The 19,740-nt window shown below is 45.9% G+C and overlaps 1 protein-coding gene across 1 annotated transcript; it reads right to left on the bottom strand.

Moving 5' to 3' along the window:
- Window positions 1–1,853: 1,853 nt before the first annotated feature.
- On the bottom strand, window positions 1,854–19,205 carry MAPK13 (mitogen-activated protein kinase 13). The gene is made up of 12 exons (XM_048826928.2): window positions 18,910–19,205; window positions 14,065–14,194; window positions 12,434–12,492; window positions 11,365–11,473; window positions 8,751–8,780; window positions 8,233–8,280; window positions 7,194–7,308; window positions 6,713–6,784; window positions 6,110–6,189; window positions 5,446–5,524; window positions 2,602–2,778; window positions 1,854–2,190 (listed from the first exon to the last, which is right to left on the bottom strand). The coding sequence occupies exons 1-12, from the start codon at window positions 19,026–19,028 to the stop codon at window positions 2,111–2,113; spliced, it is 1,098 nt and encodes a 365-aa protein (XP_048682885.1). The 5' UTR covers window positions 19,029–19,205; the 3' UTR covers window positions 1,854–2,110.
- Window positions 19,206–19,740: the final 535 nt, after the last annotated feature.

Here is a 19,740-nt window from a genome sequence, read left to right as displayed (position 1 = left end):
CTGTAGTCAGAGAGGGGAGAGATTCCAGGGATGGAGTGACTGGGGCTAGACAACTCTGTTGTTTAGGATTCCAGGGCTGGGATCTCACAGTATTGGGTGAATGTGGGTTTCCCCTATGCTGCCCATTATTAAATATTTTTCCCCGTGTAAGTACTTACCGACTACGATCAAGTCACCCCTTAACCTTCTCTTCGTTAAGATAAACAGATTGAGCTCTTTGAATCTCACAGTACAAGGCATGTTTTCTAATCCTTTAACCATTCTTGTGGTTCTTCTCTGAACCCTCTTCAGTTTATCCACATCCTTCTTGAATTGTGGGCACCGGAGCTGGACATAGTATCCCAACACCAGTGTCAAATACTGAGGGGAAAAAAAACTCTCTACTCCTACTGGAGAGTCCTCTGTTTATGTACCCCAGGATTGCAATTAGCTCTTTAGGCTGCAGCATCACACGATGACCTCATGTTCAACCTATTGTCCACCATGACCCCAAATCTTTTTCAGAGTCACCGCTTCCCAGGAGAGAGCTCCCCATCCCGTAAGTATGGCCTACATTCTTTGGTTTTAGACGTATACATTTACATTTAGCCTTATTAAAATGCACATTGTTTGCTTGCATCCAGTTTACAAAGCAACCGAGATCACTCTGAATCAGTGACCTGTCCTCTTCATTATTTACCACTCCCTCAAGTTGTGTGTCGTCTGCAGATTTCATCAGTTATGGTTTTATGTGATCTTCCAGGTCATAGATAAAAAACGTTAAATAGCATAGAGCCAAGAACCAGTCCCTGCACTTTTTGATGCTACATTGAAAAACCTGGCTTAGCTACGAAGATCCCTCCAGGCTGCCAACTGCATGAATTAAAAAAATAACATTTTGAATTTCTTTCTAACTCTGTGTAAAAAGATTCAAATATATAACAATTCAATAAATGCATTTTGTCAGTTTTTGCCTCTATACCTATATATTACATCACTTTAAAGAACAAAACATACTTTTACATCTGTTACAGAACCATTAATGGGAGGCAAAACAGTTCTTTGTACTTATGCAGTACTCTTCATTTGAAGTTGATCTCAGAGCACTTCTGAATATTAGGCCACTTCGATTTTGGTGCCTAAATGTAAACACCCAAGTTCAAACAATTTGGTTAAGGTGTCTGCAGTTGGAAACCGAAGAATAGAGGGACCCAAAATTAGAGGCCATTTCTGGAAACTCAGTATTAAGGATCTTGCCAACACTCACATAAGGAGTTTGCGGTAGAACCCATCGGTTCTGACTTCCTGTCCCTCTCTCTAACGAGTAACCCTACTGGGTGGCCTCTCAAATAAACTCCGTTTTCCTGCCTGACTCACTGTGATGCCACCTGCAAAAGTCCTAACTGCTTTTCTAGAAGAACTGGAAAAGCAGCAAATAGGACACCGAAGGAACAGTGAGAAGGACTCACTGAAACACCCGAACCTTAGGCACCCACGGGGGAAAAATGGTGGGTGCTGATCACCCCTCCAGCAGCTCCCTTACCAGAACCTCCTCCCAGCACCTCCTGCCCAACAGCAGGTCCACTGATCAGCGCCTTCTCCCCCTCCCTCCCAGCGCCTCCTGCCTGCTGCAGATCAGCTGTTTCACAGCGTCAGGAGGTGCTGGAGGGGAAGTGGAAGGAGCAAGGGCACAGCATGCTCAGTGGGCAGAGCAGGGCAGAGTGGGGGTGGAGCCTTGGAGGAAGGGGTGGAGCGGGGGTGGAGCCTGGGCAGACCAGATTAGAAACTTGGTGTGTATGACCCAAACTCTTGAAAACTAAGTTGAGAGCCAATTAAAAACTGGTGCAAATGAGTAAGAAAACAAAAACACCAGGTACAATTCTACTACTTGAGGTTTTAATGAGAAATACATTAATCTTTGGCACTGAAAGATGCATCTGGTGCAGTTTCCTCCCACAGGACAAAGCCCAACACTCTTGGGTATTCAACATCCTTCTGTTCCACACATGTACAGAAGTTCCACACACCCATGCTGATAAATATCTGGCCCTGGGGTGGTCCAAATCCTGATCAGCATCCTCTTTTGTGACCCAGCAGAGGGAGTGAGCCCCAACCTTGGCCGACCCAGCCACTACAATGACATACCACTCCGCCTCTTGGAGTCCTTCCGGGCAATCGGACTGAAGGACTGAATCTCATGGTAAGTATGCCCTTGAAAATGAACAACATAATAATGAATATCAATAGCATATTTAAAATAATATTGTCACATGATTCTAGAGGGTGTTAAAGAGAGCATAAGCATAAAGGCACATAAGAGCTGGGGGCAAATTTCAGATGTAGGGGGACATCACATGGAGGCTGAAAGGAGGAGAAAGGATAAAATATAGCTCAGTGTTGGAAAGATGTAGGCAAAAGGTATCTTCAACGTGTGCTTAGAGGCTAGGGGAAGAGGATGGGCATTACTCTACATCGGCAGCATGTGTGTAGAGGGCAGCATATGGGCATGGGGGTGACATCAGGCATACTCAGAAGGTACGTACAGGACAGTGGGAGGGGCTAGGAAGTTCCACACAAGGTACTGACAGACTGACGGCAACCCATAGAAGTTCAACGTCTTACTTCTCCACTCATCCATGGAAAGCTTCTCGTGCTCCAAGGAATCGTCGTAGGACTGCTGGGCCTCCGTCTCCTCCTCAACGTCTCGGAATTGGTCAAAATATGCATGGGCCAGAGCTTCTGTGGCTGTGAGACGCTTTCCCACATCTAGCTGCAGCATCTTGTCGAGCAGGTCCACCGCTGCAGAAGGATGGGAATACTTGGCTAGGTGAGTGAAGCAGTGATATTTAGGATGTCCTACACATAAAGTCTGTGAGGACCTTGGGGCTCATCCTCCTAGCATCCAAGAATATAATGGGTTTCTAGTGGGCAGAAGTCCCCATCAGTACAGAGGCAGTAAAATCAATAGGCCAAATATCAGCTAGTTTATACCCCAAACTTAAATTTTGTTTGAAAGAATTGAAAGGGGAAGGGATACAAAACACAAAGAGAAGAAATGTTTCACAGTTTCAAGGGTTTTTTCTGTCATTTAAGCTTTCCCCTGCAGTGTTGCGAACCCAAACATAACCTCATGCAAGTTATTGAAAATTAGGGAGGGAAGAGTAAAACAGAGCTATCTAGCTTCATTGTTGAAACCAAGTTTCAGAGTAACAGCCGTGTTAGTCTGTATCCGCAAAAAGAAAAGGAGGACTTGTGGCACCTTAGAGACTAACCAATTTATTTGAGCATGAGCTTTCGTGAGCTACAGCTCACTTCATCGGATGCATACCGTGGAAACTGCAGCAGACTTTATATACACACAGAGAATGGGCTATTATCAGCAGGAGAGTGAATGTGTGTGTGGGGGGGTGGAGGGTGAGAAAACCTGGATTTGTGCTGGAAATGGCCCAACTTGATGATCACTTTAGATAAGCTATTACCAGCAGGACAGTGGGGTGGGAGGAGGTATTGTTTCATATTCTCTGTGTGTATATAAAGTCTGCTGCAGTTTCCACGGTATGCATCCGATGAAGTGAGCTGTAGCTCACGAAAGCTCATGCTCAAATAAATTGGTTAGTCTCTAAGGTGCCACAAGTACTCCTTTTCTTTTTGCGGATACAGACTAATATGGCTGTTACTCTGAAACTTGGTTTCAACAATGAAGCTAGATAGCTCTGTTTTACTCTTCTTTGGGGGGAGGGATAGCTCAGTGGTTTGAGCATTGGCCTGCTAAACCCAGGGTTGTGAGTTCAATCCTTGAGGGGGCCATTTAGGGATCTGGGGCAAAAATTGGGGATTGGCCCTGCTTTGAGCAGGGGGTTGGACTAGATGACCTCCTGAGGTCCCTTCCAACCCTGATATTCTATGATTCTAAGTGAGCTGTAGCTCACGAAAGCTCATGCTCAAATAAATTGGTTAGTCTCTAAGGTGCCACAAGTACTCCTTTTCTTTTTGTTGAAACCAAGTGTGCTTCAAGGACATCAATAGTGAGAAGTGACTTTAAGTTTAAAATTCTTTCAGTTCCAATCTGAGTTGTGCAGGGGGGTCAAAAGTATTTTACAAAGCAAATATAAGCAACCCAAATAATCTATAAAGTAATCTATACTAGGCTTGGTAAACAGGAAAGCAGGAAACGCCAAAGGCAGGCTGATTTCCTTCTTGGTTTTACTGCTTTAATGTTTCAGAGTTTGGTAGAGTTCTGCTTACCCACACCTATGACCTATGAGGGGAAACAGTTCATTGTAGGAGGCTTACTTTTTACCATGAATGCGTAAACAAATTTCAGTTACCAACTTTGTATCAAAATGTCCAGATATCTGATACGCAGTTGGGAAGTGATTCATATACTTTCCCTGGTAAAAGGTGGCTGAAGCAGTGTATGCAACTCTCTGTACCCCATGCCAGAGATCACGCTGCCTTGGGTCTGGGAAAAGAACAAAGGAAAGAGGCGTAACATGGATACCGCCCGGTTTGCTCTAGGCAACTTGATCCTGGAGCTCAGTTGTGGCCAAGGTACATTCCACTGGCCAACTGGGGCCCAGAGAGTTCTACACTGTGATCAGTTCCTGGCCTTGTTCCATAGGAAGGTGTGGGAAACTGCATTCTCCAGGCTCCATTACATAATGTCTCTCTTCGGACAAGAAGCCATGCCGCTTGGCTTACGAGGGAGCATCACATGCTGTGAGCTGTACATGAATGATGAGTGCAGGTGCCATCTGCTCCATTTTAAGCAAATTAGGTGTGACCCTCAAGCTCCTGACTTAAGGCAAATGTGGCCTTCAGTTCAGTAAATCTAATGACCTCAGCCATGATCTAATGACCTCTGGATTCTGGGAAACCAAAGTGAACTGGGTTTGTATAGGATTGTCTTCCTTTCGCCGGTGTGTCTCCACCCTGTCCTCATAAGTGTGTGTAAGACCAGAAGTTTCCATCTCAATTTGCTCATAGAACTAGGTTCCTTTGACTGCAGGAAAAAGTGAGCTTGGAAGAGGTGCCACAGAAGTCTCCAGATGGACTAACATTCTGCACTTAGGTCAGTCCCATTCTCCTCACCACCACAGCACTATGGGGCTGAGAGATATTTATGACTAAGGCTGGGTTCGCAGTCATGGCAAAAAATTCACAAGTTTGGGAAAAAGTGCCAAAAGTCCTGGATCTTATTTTAAGGGCAGGGGAAGGGAGAGAGCAAAGAAGAGCAAGTAACTGCTATTTTAATGTCAATAATAATTGTTTTTCCACGTAATTGTAAGTATCTTCAGCCCCCGTGGAAAGGGCTAGCCAGCAAGAGAAGCATCATTAGCCCCTGAAGGGGACGTAGCAAGAAGTCATGAGGTCTGGGAGGAAAAGTCCTGGAGTCCATGAACAGTGTGACCATCTGCCTTATAATGGACTGGAAGTGGCATGGGAGAAATACTGAAGAGGACTTACCCAGAGGATTGGCTTTGGAGAAAAGCCGGGATAAATCCATTTTGGGAATCTTGGGAAGGGACTGGATATACTTCTTAGCCTGAAAGAGAGAGAGAGGAATGCACAGAATACAAACTTGCTGCAGTCAGACAAAGGGGTCTGTAGAAAAGTCCATCAGGGCCATGTCTAGATGAGCAGGATAGTATTAAAATATCCAAGACTCCACATTTCTTTGGGCCTCTTTCATGTGAGGAACTGTTTTGTTTATTCTACAAATAAGAGAGCCCCACAACACCCCTGTGAGGTACAGAAATATCCCAATCTTACAGAGGGCTCAACTGGGTTACAGAGAGGAGGAATGATCTGCCCGAGGTCACACAATGAGTCGCCAGCTGCCTCTGGCCCAGAACCAAGGAGTCCTGACTCAACTCCTACATTCTCCATCCACCCCCTTTAAAGGAATACTTTGCCTCACTGGTAAATAGGACTTTCTTTTAAAGTCAAATGCTTTGGAGGGGCCACTGGCAGGGATAGATGCCAAGGCCACTGCCTTGGCAGGATGATTTATGTTACTAAAAACCACACGCATGCACATGTCAAAGACAATGTAAAAATAACTTATTTTCATGGGGTTTCCACAGCAATGCATTCAGAAGTACAGCCCTAGGCACAGTGTTTTCCTTACCGCTTTGTCCTCCAGTTTCTGCACAAACTCCTCTCCTGGGAGTCCGGTTACTTTCAAGATCTGGGTCAGCTGATCTAGATCTGTCAGGCTGAGTTAAAGGTTATTTAGGGCCAAATCTTGGACGTAGCCAACAGCCCAAGTAGGCTGGCTGTGTGGCTAGGAAGGTCTGTAAGGATTAAGGAGAATGAATCTTTACTCCAAATGGCTCCGGGACTCCTAATGCAGAGTCAGAGCTGCAATAGCTCCCAGCTGCTGTGACCTCCCTATGCAGGCTTTGGTGGCTGGATGTGTGCATCCGCAGGGCCTGCTCCAGCCCCCTTCTGCCATGGCGTGCAAGCAGCCCTCACAGAGCTGTGTTCTGCAATGGGCTTGGGGCCCTGCACAGGTAACCTCTGCTCCTCCCCACAGCACAGAACACCACTGACTGGTCAGGGCAGCATGCATGCAAGAGGACAAGGGGTAGAATTTACCTCAGTGTACCAAGTTGACACCCTCCTCCCCCAGTATCCCCACCCTCTCATGCCTGTGTAAATGCTCATTTCAGGCACAGCTAGAGGGCTTCTGGGCCATCCCAGAGGAGTTTGCCCCAATTTGAAAGGATACAATCTTTTCCTTTAAACAGGGTTTTCCCAGTCAGCATTTCTGCCATGATACAACCAACAGACCAGATGTCCACTGTGTGGGAAGAAACCAAGAGGAGCGTGAGAAAAGAACAAGGCCGGCAGAGGGAGGAGAAACAGTTCAGGGGTCTTGTCCTGCTTTGGGGACCTACAGTAACGTATGCGGAGTTATTTAGTCATTAGCGTGGTTTTGCTCCCACCTTCAATCCCCTTTTCCCACCAGCTGTAGTTTCTGGGTTACTACAACCTTGGGTTTCAGCTTTCCCAATGGTGACAGCTTTGGGTGGAGCCTCCCGATGTTTGATTAGCCGGGAGCCTCATAACTGCTGCTGAGATAAGGTGCGTTTTGTTCCTCCTCAACTTAACTGCCAAAAGAAGAGGATTGTGTGTGATCCACACTAACCCTCCTGAGGGGATCGCAGTGGTGATCTCCAGAGAGCCGCAGCTGAAGGGATTTAACTCACCGGTCTGGTTGTAATGCATCCAGTTCAGAATGACTTCTGGTGCTCTGTACCAACGCGTCACAACATAGCCAGTCATCTCAGCATCGGCGTGTCTCGCCAAGCCAAAGTCCAAGATCTACAGATCAACGGAGGAGGGAGATGGTGAGGGAAGGAAAAGAGAGATCCTGCAGGCAAAAGAAAACCTGTTTCCATGAGGAAATGAAGTGGATCCCATCAGAGAGCTATAGGCTCACCGCTACACCAGAGCCACCCCAGCCAATGGTTCGAATGGGTTTGTCTTAATTGCACTGTAAATTATAGCCAGGCTGCAAAACCAGTTGTAGCCTGCAGCCCCACAGACGGAATCTGTAGTGTGTGACCGATAGGATCACCACCTTCCTGAAACATGTTCTTATTTTTCACAGGACTGTTCTGCGTCCTTTAAGCCAAGCCATTCTCTAACCCCACCTCTCCTCCGAAAACGTCCTGTGGCTACCAGTATTCCTCCAGCAGGAGCTGGAAATGCTTTGGCCTGACCTTTAGCATAGACAGGGCCAAATCACTTTTAACAATCCCCGGCCAAGCAGGCCCTTCCTTCCACCGGGGCTCTAACAAGCCTTTTCTACCAGGAGTTGAAAATGGCTTTGTCTACAATAGGTCCTCAGCTCTAGCCGATGGGAGCGCAGGGGAACTGTGGCTGCCCACAGTTATCATCCTTCTGTTATTTTCCGAATAGAGATGTGGCCCTAACATGTTGAGTGTCTGTAAGGTATTGCTGTGGACTTCAGAGTGCAGTAGGAACTGCACCCAGTGCCAGGATGTTCACTCCAGCCGCAGGCCGATTCAGCAAGGTACTGGAGCATGTCCTAACTTCAAGCACATGAATAGTCCCATTGATTCAACAGACACGGTCTTAAATACCTTGCTGAACAGGGGCCGCAGGCTGCAGTGGGAACCACACTGGTGCGTTAACATCAGGAGTCACGGACTCAGAGCGGTTCACCAGCCACCCAACAGGCTGCATGTTTCGCAAGCCGTGAAGTGGCACCTTCGTTCCTACCTTTAGTTCACAGTCTTCGTTGACAGCCAGATTGCCTGGCTTCAGGTCCTGCAGCAAACGAGAGCAGAGCAATCAGTACACAAAGCGAACTGCAATTCAACAATGTAAATCTCAGCCGAGTCTCAGCTTGGCCTCTGGTGGGTTGTATCATCGCATCCCAAATCCACTCTTGCCACAGCAGTGGAGACAACATGCCTGCTACACAGTTCAGCATCCCAGAGTATTACAAGGACTATTTTCTTTTCTGAAGCATCTTTCATTAATCGGGAAGCATACAAAATGCTCCATAGCCTGTTGCAAAATACTGCATTGCCCGTAGCGCAAATCCAGGCCAACAGAGGTAGGAAGGGAATGAGGCAGCAAAAGGGAAGAGGGGCTTAGTTTAGGGAGAACTTAAGGCCAAGGCTCTTAGTGAGATGACGTTCAAGGCTATGGGAGAAGCTGTTAACTTTCTGACTGAGTCATACTTCTCTCAGAGATCAGAAATAAAAGCAGAGTAATAGTGCACATGAACTTACCCGGTGAATGATTCCAGCAGAATGAATGTACTGCAATGAAAAGGGAAGCCACAGTGTGATCACCAGCAAGCAGATCTTTCACTTCCCCATAGGAGAAACACATGTTAGCAACAGATCCTGTCTACTGAGACCAAACCAACCTGCATTCTTCTTCTGCAAAATCCTCGCTCCCAACTCTGTGACTCTACAGCCCAGGTCACAAATAGGAAGACAAAATTGCTGTAAGAAACCCAAGTGAAACCCATTCCCTATCCTACGTTCTTTACAATAGCTGGAATTAGAATACCTCTTGAAGAGGCATAGCTGGTATGGCATGAAAGTTACTAAAATCAACTATAATCTTAGAAGCCTCAAACTTATCTAGTGAGCAGGTATGGGCTCATTGTAAGAAGGAATGCAATCACTAAATTGCATGAGTTGTGGTTATTTTGCCTGTCAAATCATATAGGAAGGAAACAGAGTCTAGCAGCTAATGCATAAGGTCTGGAGTTGAGATATTGGTTCTAGTCTAACCTCTCCACAGGCTCACGTCGCGATTTTGGGCAAGTCATTTAACCTCTTTGTGCATTGGTTTCTCCCATCTGGGTTTCACAGTGAGCTGGGGAAAGAAGCGTTGTGGAGTTTAAGTCCCTAATGCTCGTAAAGCACTGTGAGAATTGTAGCTGGAGGGCAGTCTAGTGTGAAGTATTGTCAATCATTAGTTCTACAGTTCAGAGTTCAGATTGTTATAAGGGGTTGTCTTTTACCTTTCCACTTTGTCATAGTCAGTTTAAAAATGGACATTCTTGGCTCATAATAACTGAGGAAATTGTGTTCCATGTGTTTTCTCTAAAAGCAGAGGGAATGAGGGAACCAACAGATGCTCCACTTGCTAAAAGCCTCTTGCCACCATCGATAGTTTTGCTAAGGAATCTTGGGCTGTGGTGAGTTGAATAGAGCAAGCCAACTGCCTCCCTAGCAAGAAATTGCATGACTTATGATGGATTGAATTGGTTAAGTCACCTGCTGACCAATATGAAAAACCAAAGCCACCTCTGATACCTCAAAAGCATAAGCTTTCAGTGAAAGCGGGTCAGGAATTTTTCTATTAGCCCTTTTTTGGGGTCAGAAAATAATAATTTGTCAAAACAAAATCTTTCTGCGGGAGAATCATAGAATCATAGAATACCAGGGTTGGAAGGGACTCCTGAAGGTCATCTAGTCCAACCCCCTGCTCGAAGCAGGACCAATTCCCAGTTAAATCATCCCAGCCAGGGCTTTGTCAAGCCTGACCTTAAAAACCTCTAAGGAAGGAGATTCTACCACCTCCCTAGGTAACGCATTCCAGTGTTTCACCACCCTCTTAGTGAAAAAGTTTTTCCTAATATCCAATCTAAACCTCCCCCACTGCAACTTGAGACCATTACTCCTCGTTCTGTCATCTGATACCATTGAGAACAGTCTAGAGCCATCCTCTTTGGAACCCCCTTTCAGGTAGTTGAAAGCAGCTATCAAATCCCCCCTCATTCTTCTCTTCTGCAGGCTAAACAATCCCAGCTCCCTCAGCCTCTCCTCATAAGTCATGTGTTCCAGACCCCTAATCATTTTTCTTGCCTTTCGCTGGACTCTCTCCAATTTATCCACATCCTTCTTGTTGTGTGGGGCCCAAAACTGGACACAGTACTCCAGATGAGGCCTCACCAATGTCGAATAGAGGGGAACGATCACGTCCCTTGATCTGCTCGCTATGCCCCTACTTATACATCCCAAAATGCCATTGGCCTTCTTGGCAACAAGGGCACACTGCTGACTCATATCCAGCTTCTCGTCCACTGTCACCCCTAGGTCCTTTTCCGCAGAACTGCTGCCTAGCCATTCGGTCCCTAGTCTGTAGCTGTGCATTGGATTCTTCCATCCTAAGTGCAGGACCCTGCACTTATCCTTATTGAACCTCATCAGATTTCTTTTGGCCCAATCCTCCAATTTGTCTAGGTCCTTCTGTATCCTATCCCTCCCCTCCAGCGTATCTACCACTCCTCCCAGTTTAGTATCATCTGCAAATTTGCTGAGAGTGCAATCCACACCATCCTCCAGATCATTTATGAAGATATTGAACAAAACTGGGAGCATATCAGTTGCAATGAAACTTCTGTCAGCAAAAGTTTCTCAGGACGGGAAACCAGAGAGAGACACCTACCCCAGAAGAGCCAACAGCCCAATGGTTACAGCTGCCCTAACACTGGGCTATTGGCTAGTCTGAGTGGGGAGCGAGCTCTCTGGTTTTTCCATCAAAAATTTTGAAACATCTCAGTTTCATCCCTCTGCAGACCAGGAAAACACTTGAAATCTCAAAGTTTCATGGGACGGGATAACTGTTTCCTGCCCAACTGTACTTCCGATTGACGTGTGGTAGATCCAGATTAGTTCAGAAGGAAAAATGACTTTTCAATGGATAAGTGTGGAGACATGAATTGTATTATAAGGATGATGATCCTACAGGTTAGTCTGTCCATGATTTAAGGGTCCACTCAGGGATAATACAGAGCGAAGACTACTCCTAAGGCAGACCTGGTGATTCAATGTGTAAATCCTTCAGAAACCAGTTCTTGCTTTTGGCTATTCCAGACCCACCTACCTTCAAACCTTTCAGCATTTGGTAGACCAGGTACTGGATCTTTTCATCACTGAACTCATGTCCCATGATCTTTTGTAAATCTGTCCGCATGTACGGCATCACCAGGTAGCTAAAAGGCAGTAAGATAAGTCCCTGAGTCTAGGAGAAAAACATAGGGAGCCATGCTAGCCTTGTTCTCGCTATGAAGATCAGATCAGTTGCAGCAAGCCTTAATATGTCTCTGGGTTACCAAGACAACCAGTGAGGAAGTTAAAGTTGCTACCTGCTCTGAAAATTGTTATTTCTACTCTCCTGAATTTGGAAAATTTGTCCTCCTCATTGTACGCATTGCAAGATACCAAATATATGAGAGAGTGAGAGCGCGCGCGCTGTTCATTGCTTTAAAGTCTTTGATCATCAGCGATGGGCAAATCAGGTGTCTGAAATATCTTATGGAGTTTTAAAGGGGATTTTTCAAAACTGCTGTCTCAGGTCTCAGACTTATTCCCACAGTGCCTCAACCCTGGCTGGTCCAGCTTCACCATCCAAGCTGAAGGCAATGCCCAGCCTCTCCCGGGGCAAAAAAAGAAAAAAAAACATCAACATAAAAGGTGAAAAAAATATTTAAAATTCTATCAGTCTAGGATCTGACAAATAATTTGTTATTGTTCCTGTGCCCTCAATGCACCATCATGACATATAAATCACTACCCTAATATGTATTGTTCTATCTTAGGAATGTCTAATGTGCCCATCACCATTATATCTAGGTACCAGTTTCTGATATTTACCTTATATAAATCAATACTTCTGATCCATGCTCCCAGAATACGGGGTGTATGAGCTGCCTGCTTACATTTTTCTCAGGGATTTTAGCAACTGGAACTGATCTGTGCTTCTGACCTTCCTAATAGAATTTTATTTAGGGATCTCTGGCTTTAGATTGGCCCCTTTTCAAATCAACTCATGGGATTGCTTCTCAGCATGACAAACTTCCTTCTTCAAGTGCTAAATCTGCAATTGTCCTGGGCAACGACTGAACCTATAGCAAATGCAAAACACTTGGTAAAAAGCCCCACAAAAAACTTACAAGTCCTGGAATCCATTGAAGGAGGTGGCTGAGGTGAAGACATCAAGCAACCCAATGACCTACAGGATAAGTGGGTAAATGTAAGACTGGAAAGTACACACACTGGAAGAGCGGTATTCTCTGTAACAGCTTGCAACTCAAGAGTCACGGGTCAATGACACTAGGATTCCACGTGAGGGATTTAGTTTTAAAGCCCGTTGACAAGAGTCTATTTCCTCTCTTACAAACAGACTGAATATTTGTCTGTGCTCCAAGTCCAACTTCACTCTTGGAGCAATGGCAGGGTGGCAGCAACAAAGAACCCCTGGAACTGGGAACTGAACATGGAAACTGAATTCTCCTCTACACGCCAAAGAGGGTGGGGTCCTCTACATCAGGCTTGGTGTCCATTGGCTACTCCTTAGGGCATTCTGTGCCCCAAAAAATTAAGTTCTGTGCTAAAACAATAAAAATTCTGCACACACTATTTTAAAATTCTGCAGATTTTGTCAAATAAATGTGGAGTTTCCAGCATGGCACTGGGGAGCACAGGCCACTGGCTGCACAGAGGTGGGGGATCACTGTGCAGCTCCCCCTCCCACCAAGACATGGATTCAGAGGTGAAGCTGTACCCAACCCTGACAGTGCAAGGACCAGGCCTGCCCCAGAAACACTGCAGTGCCCTGCCCCTCCATGCCAGCTGCACCAGGTGTAGACAGGCAGGCTCAGCAATGCAGGATCCAAGTGGAGGGGGTTATTGTTGCGGGATCCAGGTGTGGTTTGAGAGGGTTCTGTGCTGGGTAATCTGAGTGCAGGCAGCTCAGTGCGGGATCCAGGTGTGGGAGGGATCTGGATGCACAAGGGCTTGTTGGGAGGTTCTGGGTGCAACTGTAATGGGACTCTGCAGGGGGGTCCAGATGAAGGTGGTTGGGGCTCAGTGGGAGGGTCTGAGTGTGGGAGGCTCAGTGGAGGTGCAGCTGGCTGGGGTCCAGGTGCAGGGGGAGTGGGGCTCATCAGAGGGGGTTTGAGTGCAGGGGTGAGGCTCAGCAAGAGGGTCTCTGTGCGAGGGGGTCTGGATGCACGGGGGTTAGACAGATGGGGGAACAGCTCCCTGTACATGGATCCCTCCCCCTGCAGCTGAGGAACAATGGGTGCAGGAAACAGCGGGGGGGGTGGAGTTTGCACAGCTTTCTGCAACTGGGGGAGAAATCTGAGGATGGGTCTGACCCAGCCCCAGATGCCGTGCAGGGGAAGAGGAAGTCCCGTCCTCCCCAGCCCAGCCAGGACTAGCAGCTGAGCCCGGCGCAAGGTACGAGCCACCAGCCAGGTCTTCCCAGTCCCACTCCCCACCCCACAGTGATTTACCTCTCTACTGACCCTGGGCACCCGAAACATACTGCTGGGCAGGGTTGCATGACTGCTCTTGTGGCTTCCCCATCAGAAAGTCATTTTTCTGTGGGGGACAAACTCTGGGCATGCGCAGTATTCCCCCAGGAGTGATTGGCAGCGAAGCCCACCTTGCAGCAGTTTCAGGAAAAACATCAGGGCTTTTGTCCCTAAAGTCACTATCACTTGATCTTCTGGTAACTCAGTGGGAGAAGCTCTGTAGCCCTCTCTCTCTCGTGTCCGCATGGAGAGAGGCAGGTACTCACGTTCTCATGTTGCATGTGTTTCAGCAGCATGAGCTCTCTGTACGATCTCTTGGCAAAGATCTCGGACTGGAATGGTCGGCACAGCTTCTTGATGGCCACTTTCTCCCCCGTCTTCTTATCTATGGCTGAACTGTGGCAAACAGATAAAACCAGTTCTGAGTTAAGCAATGAGCGTTCATGGATGATGCAACGTCAATCCAACAAGTGGCCTAAGAGGAAGGGATGCTGGAGTGCGGAGCTGATCAAGGAAAAAGGGCCATTTTCCCTTGATCTTTCCACAATGTACATGGAAGGAATGCAGTTGGTAGACACTAGCATTGTACTTCAATTTTTTTCTATTGCATCTCTGGTATAAACACACTGCTACCAAGATTTTAACCAGCTATATCTGCTCTGAGGGAGGTTAGATGACAGCATGGTCAATTACAGCAGCACTTCTCCATTGCGCCAGCCAATGAAGATATACTGGTGCTAGAGAAATGGTGGGTAATGTGAAGACAAATGCTTGGAGGTCAGGGCTAACCCTAATCCTGTACCCACACCCTGTGTCCTTCCACTGGTTCTTTGAGACCCACTTCTCACAGTTCTCTTCTGAGCTAACTGGCTCTTGAGAACCCCGCTGAGTCTCTGCTCTTATGCTCTTTCTGCTCAGGATTTCTGAAATTTGGGGACAGAAGGACGTGGGAGGGGCTTTTTGTGAGAGGGGAGATATACAGATTCACTTTCTGTGAATCGCCCAGGATGCTGTTATTGCTTGGGAGAGGGTCAGCCCTGGGGGCCATGGAGCAGCGCTCCCAGTCAGTACTCAGCCCGCGGAAGCTAATGATCCAACCAGCGGACCAAATTCGGTAATGAATCCTGGTCACGTGCCACGCTAAGAAGAAGAAGAGTCAGCCCTCCCCTCCCCACTGCACTGTGGACCAGTGCAGTGGAAGGGCAAGAATCCCTGAACATCCCCGTGTGGAAAGGATATGCTGCTTCAGTTGATTTCCCAGCATGCTGGATCTTTGGAGCTGCAAGTATTTCTGAATAAAACCAGTGCATAGCCTGCAGGGCAGACAGAGAGCATACCAGCCCTAGCCGACGACAAGGTCAAGATGGGTGTGTGTGGTTAGAATACAGGACTGGAAGTCAGAATCCTAGGTTCTATATTCCTAGCTCTGCACTGACTCACAGTGTGATCTTATTATACGGTGACGAGATGTCCCATTTTATAGGGACAGTCCCGATTTTTGGGTCTTTTTCTTATATAGGCTCCTATTACCCCCCACCCCCTGTCCTGATTTTTCCCACTTGTTGTCTGGTCACACTATCTTATTATTTGTGAGCCATTTAATCTCTGCCTTAGTTTTCTGATCTGTAATATGGGGATAATAGCACTTTTTCAAAAAGCATTTTTTAAAAATCAGAATATGCCAATTCGCCAAAATCCATTTTTTTTCCTGGTTTGTGAAATTTGACTTTTCATCCTGATTCAGGATGGGAAATTTTTTTTGAAATCTGTAATTTTCAGGGGACAGAAAACAGTTTCCCACTCAGCTCTAATAATACCTGCCTACCTCAAACAGCGTGTGCATGTGTGTGTGTGAGAGAGAGAATGCAGGTATTTTATTTAACCTCTGGAACAACTTACTTAGGGATGTGGTGGATTCTCTCTCTCATCTGAAGTCTCAAAATCAAGACTTGGATGTCTTTCTAAAATATATGCTTTAACTCAAACACAGCTGATAGGCTTGATGCAGAAATTACAAGGTGGAATTCTCTGGCTTGTGTTATGCAGAAGGTCAGATTAGATGGTCACAGTAATCTCTCAGAGCCTTAAAAAAAAATTTAAAAAATCTATGCATTAATTTGATAATGTTTGTAAAGTGTTCTGAACACAAAAGTATTTTGTGCTACACATTTGGTATACAGGTGTTTTTTTAAGATAGTTAATAGTATTTAGCACTTGAAAATGCTTTTCATGTTCAAAAATATATAAATATTACTATATTAATGCTCACAACAAATCTCTAAGGTAAGGTAGGTATTATCCCCATTCTATAGATATGAAATTGATGCAAAAATGACAACAGCAGGAGTCAGTGTCAAAACCAAGATTAGCACTTTGGAGTTCTTAGCTCCTAGCCCCGTGCTGTCAAGAGGGTCCCCTCGTCATAGTTCCTATTTATTTCTCCATATGAAGCAATTCAGTGACACCTCTTCTCTCAAAGTCCTGTGGCAGAGTTGCAGAGAAGGCAGGTCCTCGATTTAATCAGCAAAGGGATGGAAAGAAAAGCCATCAACAGCAGCCGTCCAGAGACTGCTATGATTCTTCAGATTCTCCCCAGTGCTTTTCAGGGTGAAAGCATTTGAAGAGGCACCTCCATAATGAACTGCATCACACCTCGCTGAGCCAGTCAACCCTGGATGGCTGTGAGAGGTTGCCTGTGTTTTACGGCTGACAGCTTCCAGCTGTTGCCTCTTGAAGGGAAAGAGAAAGGCAGGGCTTTCTAGCCCAAGCCTCCTTGTTGGGCTGTGCACTTCCCGCCACTTTGCAATTCCTGCTCTCTCAGCTCATTAAACTGGAGAGCTGTAAATTAACAGGTCTTTCCTGCTGTGACTTCTAGTGGTGTGGCGTGACCAAACCCATGTGAATTTCAGCATTATCACATTGCACACTTCATCCCATATCTACTTCCTGTTTGAAACCAGATGGTCCCTTTTCTCTTCTTAGCACCTTTGAAAGGAAAGTGTCACTTCCTACCACCACCCGTCCACACACACTTACTGGCTACAGCCCCTGTTCTTGCTCTGGTGACCAGTAGTGGATTTAGGATTTCCAAGGGTGGTCGGAGGGAACCACTATGCAAAATAACTGTTTCTAAACTGCAATAGTTGCTTGATAGCTAATGGTTCAGACAAGCAATTTTCCAAGATCCTGGCTGACCTGCAAAGGTAGTCAGACCACCTCTGGATGCATCTGCATCAGAATTCCTCAATTACTCAAACCTGATCAAAACTAATTCTCTATACAGACTTGTGAATCTGCTAAAGCAATTATTAAATATTTTATTTTAACAAAGGAATTCGTTTTTCAGGGCCAATTGGGGACGCTTTTGTAACTTGCTTTATTTGCTTCTATTTTAAGTATCTGTAACAGCATATAGAGCTTTAAAGAAACCCAAATATATGGACTATTGTAGAAAGAAACATCCCAGCGGTTCCCAGCAGGGGACAGCAAATCCTAATTCCACAAGCTTCCACTTGTGCTTCATCCAGATATCAGCACCAAAACCAGCAAGTATTCGTCATCCAGGGAGTTCTGGCACGACCCAGTTTAGTCTAATGGATGTCATTTAGGGCAACTAAGCAGCTGTTTTTTGGGAGTTTCCACATCAGCTGAGCTAGAGACTGGTTTTATTTAAAGCATAAGCAGGAAAGGATTTATTTTGTTTGTGTTTTTCTTCTTGCTTTAGGCTTTATAAAGAAGATCCAGAAGGATCATTTCTCACCCTCCTTTTTAATTTTTTTTTTAATCTTTACAAATGTCAAGAATATTAAGTCTGGTTTTCCCTGATTTTGGTGGAGAAGCCTATTAGGAGCACGCACATAGCAAGTGAAGTGGCAGAGATGTTGAATCGTTAACAAAGATGAACATTTTGGAGAAAGAATGTTGGTTATTGAAGTTAAATAGATATGACCCAAAATACTATTTCAAGCCATTGGAGTGAAAAACCCCCTTTCTTTCTGTGACTCGCTTTTGCTTCTTGTGCTGCCATAATTCTACTCTTTCTCCAGGGACCTGCTGTCTTTTAAAGTAGACAAAAATCTATATGTCTAAAATGAAAAACAAGTAGAGAAAACAAATCTTTCAGACCCTGTTTATGCAACAAAAAACAGCTAACCAGGGTGCAAGTCCAATGGTCCCAGGGCTATGAAATAGATATATTATGTGACCCTGGTAATGACAATTAGGCAGGATATTTCCTGCAGAATACCTAGTACAGAGAATAAATCTCTCTCTTGCCTTCGTGTTTTGGTGTATGGACTAGATTCTGATTTCATAAGGACGTCAACTGAGGGTAACTCATTAAAGTCAGTGGAGTTACTCTAGATTTACACACATGCAACCGAGCAGAATCTGACCCCATACATTCATTTTTGTGTGAGCTGCCTTTGCCCAGCTGATTGGATTGAATGACTATACATTGTTTTCCTGTCTGTCATGTCCCTTCCTAAGCTCAGAATTCGTCATTAAACTGGCAAGAGGTTCCAGTCCGGCTGGGCTGGATTAGTTTAAACCAGGCTATTGGTATAGGACCAGCAGCAGAATCCCATCTTCCCTTAGGGGAACAAGAGGCCCCAAAATCTTTTGGGGGGAGGAGGGGGAGTAATGTCACCCTTGGAAACAGATTGTTCTTTTCTGCTACTACTAGCTCTGCCTAGTTCCTACCCCTGGGACAGAGCACAGCAGGGGCTGGCTGTCCTGTTCAGAGAGAGAGGAAACCAAGGGACTGAACAAATAAAATCATACAGAAGGGATGAGCCTCTAGACCCCATCACCTGGAGGGTGATTGGTACAGCAGTAACCTCTCCCCAAAATGTAGTAATTTAGGGCTAGGAAGGCCCAGCTCTTCAGGCAGTAAACACACACACACAGCAGAACAGCTGCTCAAGCTAAAAGTGACTTAAGGTATGGCGGGCAGGAAACAAACCTTCATCTAACACGCAAATTTATTTCACAATGGAGGACAGCTAAGAGGCACCTCTCCTGTTTTCTTCCCGTGAGCCATGCTTTAAATACCCCCACCCCATTCCTTCCTGCCAGGGCCCTTGAAAAAAGAAAGGCCAAGATCTACTCACCAGACAGAGCCATAAGCCCCGGATCCCACTGGATTGAGGGAGGTATATCTTCTGGGCAGCTCCCAGACAGTTTTGTTTACTTCCTGCCTGTAAAAACCTTTGCGCCGGGTTAAACTCATCTTCTTTTGGCCCTGGACTGACTCCTCCAGAGCACAGGGCTAGGGTGAGACTTATGGGGGAAAGAGGTGAAAAGACTCCCCTTGTTCCTGTCTTCAGCTGAGAAAGTAAGTCCTGGACAGTTTCTCTCTCTGTCTTCATTAGCTGTGTGCATGAAGGAACATGTCCCTCCTCCTTCCACCCCCACACTAGCCCAAGGATGAGGCATCAGGTTTCAATCTAGACACACCTCTGCCTTCACACAGGTGCCTGTGAGGTGGCCCTACCAGAACACAGGGAACACAGTCCTCCTCTGTCCAAGTAGCTAAGCAGCAAACTCACCTGGGCAAAATGCAGAATTGGAAACTGCTGTTAAAACTAGGGAACACCCTAGACTCTCTGGCTTCCTAGGAAGAGAGAATATGGGCCCACCCTGGTGCACCAATACACATTTTCTTCATTTAAAAATCCCTTAATGCAGTTAAATGGGTCTTGTAAAAATCAAGGAGCTGTACCTTGATAGATCAGGATTGTTTTGAGAGTCAGGAAATCTAGATTCTATTCCCAGCTCTAGCACTAACTCAGTGACCTTGATCAAATCACTTCTATTCCCTTTGGTTTCCCTGCTTGGGTGTGCGGGTGTATATAACGAGGGTAAAACTGACCTACCTCACAGGGTGCTAATGAGGCTCATACTCTATTTGTAAAGTGCTTTTTGAGCCTTAAATGGAAGGA

Source organism: Caretta caretta, chromosome 21, assembly GCF_965140235.1.
Source record: "Caretta caretta isolate rCarCar2 chromosome 21, rCarCar1.hap1, whole genome shotgun sequence".
In the NCBI taxonomy this organism is placed as follows: domain Eukaryota; kingdom Metazoa; phylum Chordata; order Testudines; family Cheloniidae; genus Caretta; species Caretta caretta.
Note: the sequence above shows the minus strand (reverse complement) of the source record. Positions and strands in the feature narration are given on the sequence as shown.

Bases quoted from the DNA above. Each gene is read 5' to 3' on its own strand.
- MAPK13 (XM_048826928.2), bottom strand. From the start codon at position 19,028: ATGAGTTTAACCCGGCGCAAAGGTTTTTACAGGCAGGAAGTAAACAAA. The intron at 12,493-14,064 runs GTGAGTACCTGC...CTTATCCTGTAG, and splicing joins AACACATGCAACATGAGAAC to GTCATTGGGTTGCTTGATGT. The intron at 8,781-11,364 runs GTAGGTGGGTCT...TTTTCATTGCAG, and splicing joins AAATGCTGAAAGGTTTGAAG to TACATTCATTCTGCTGGAAT.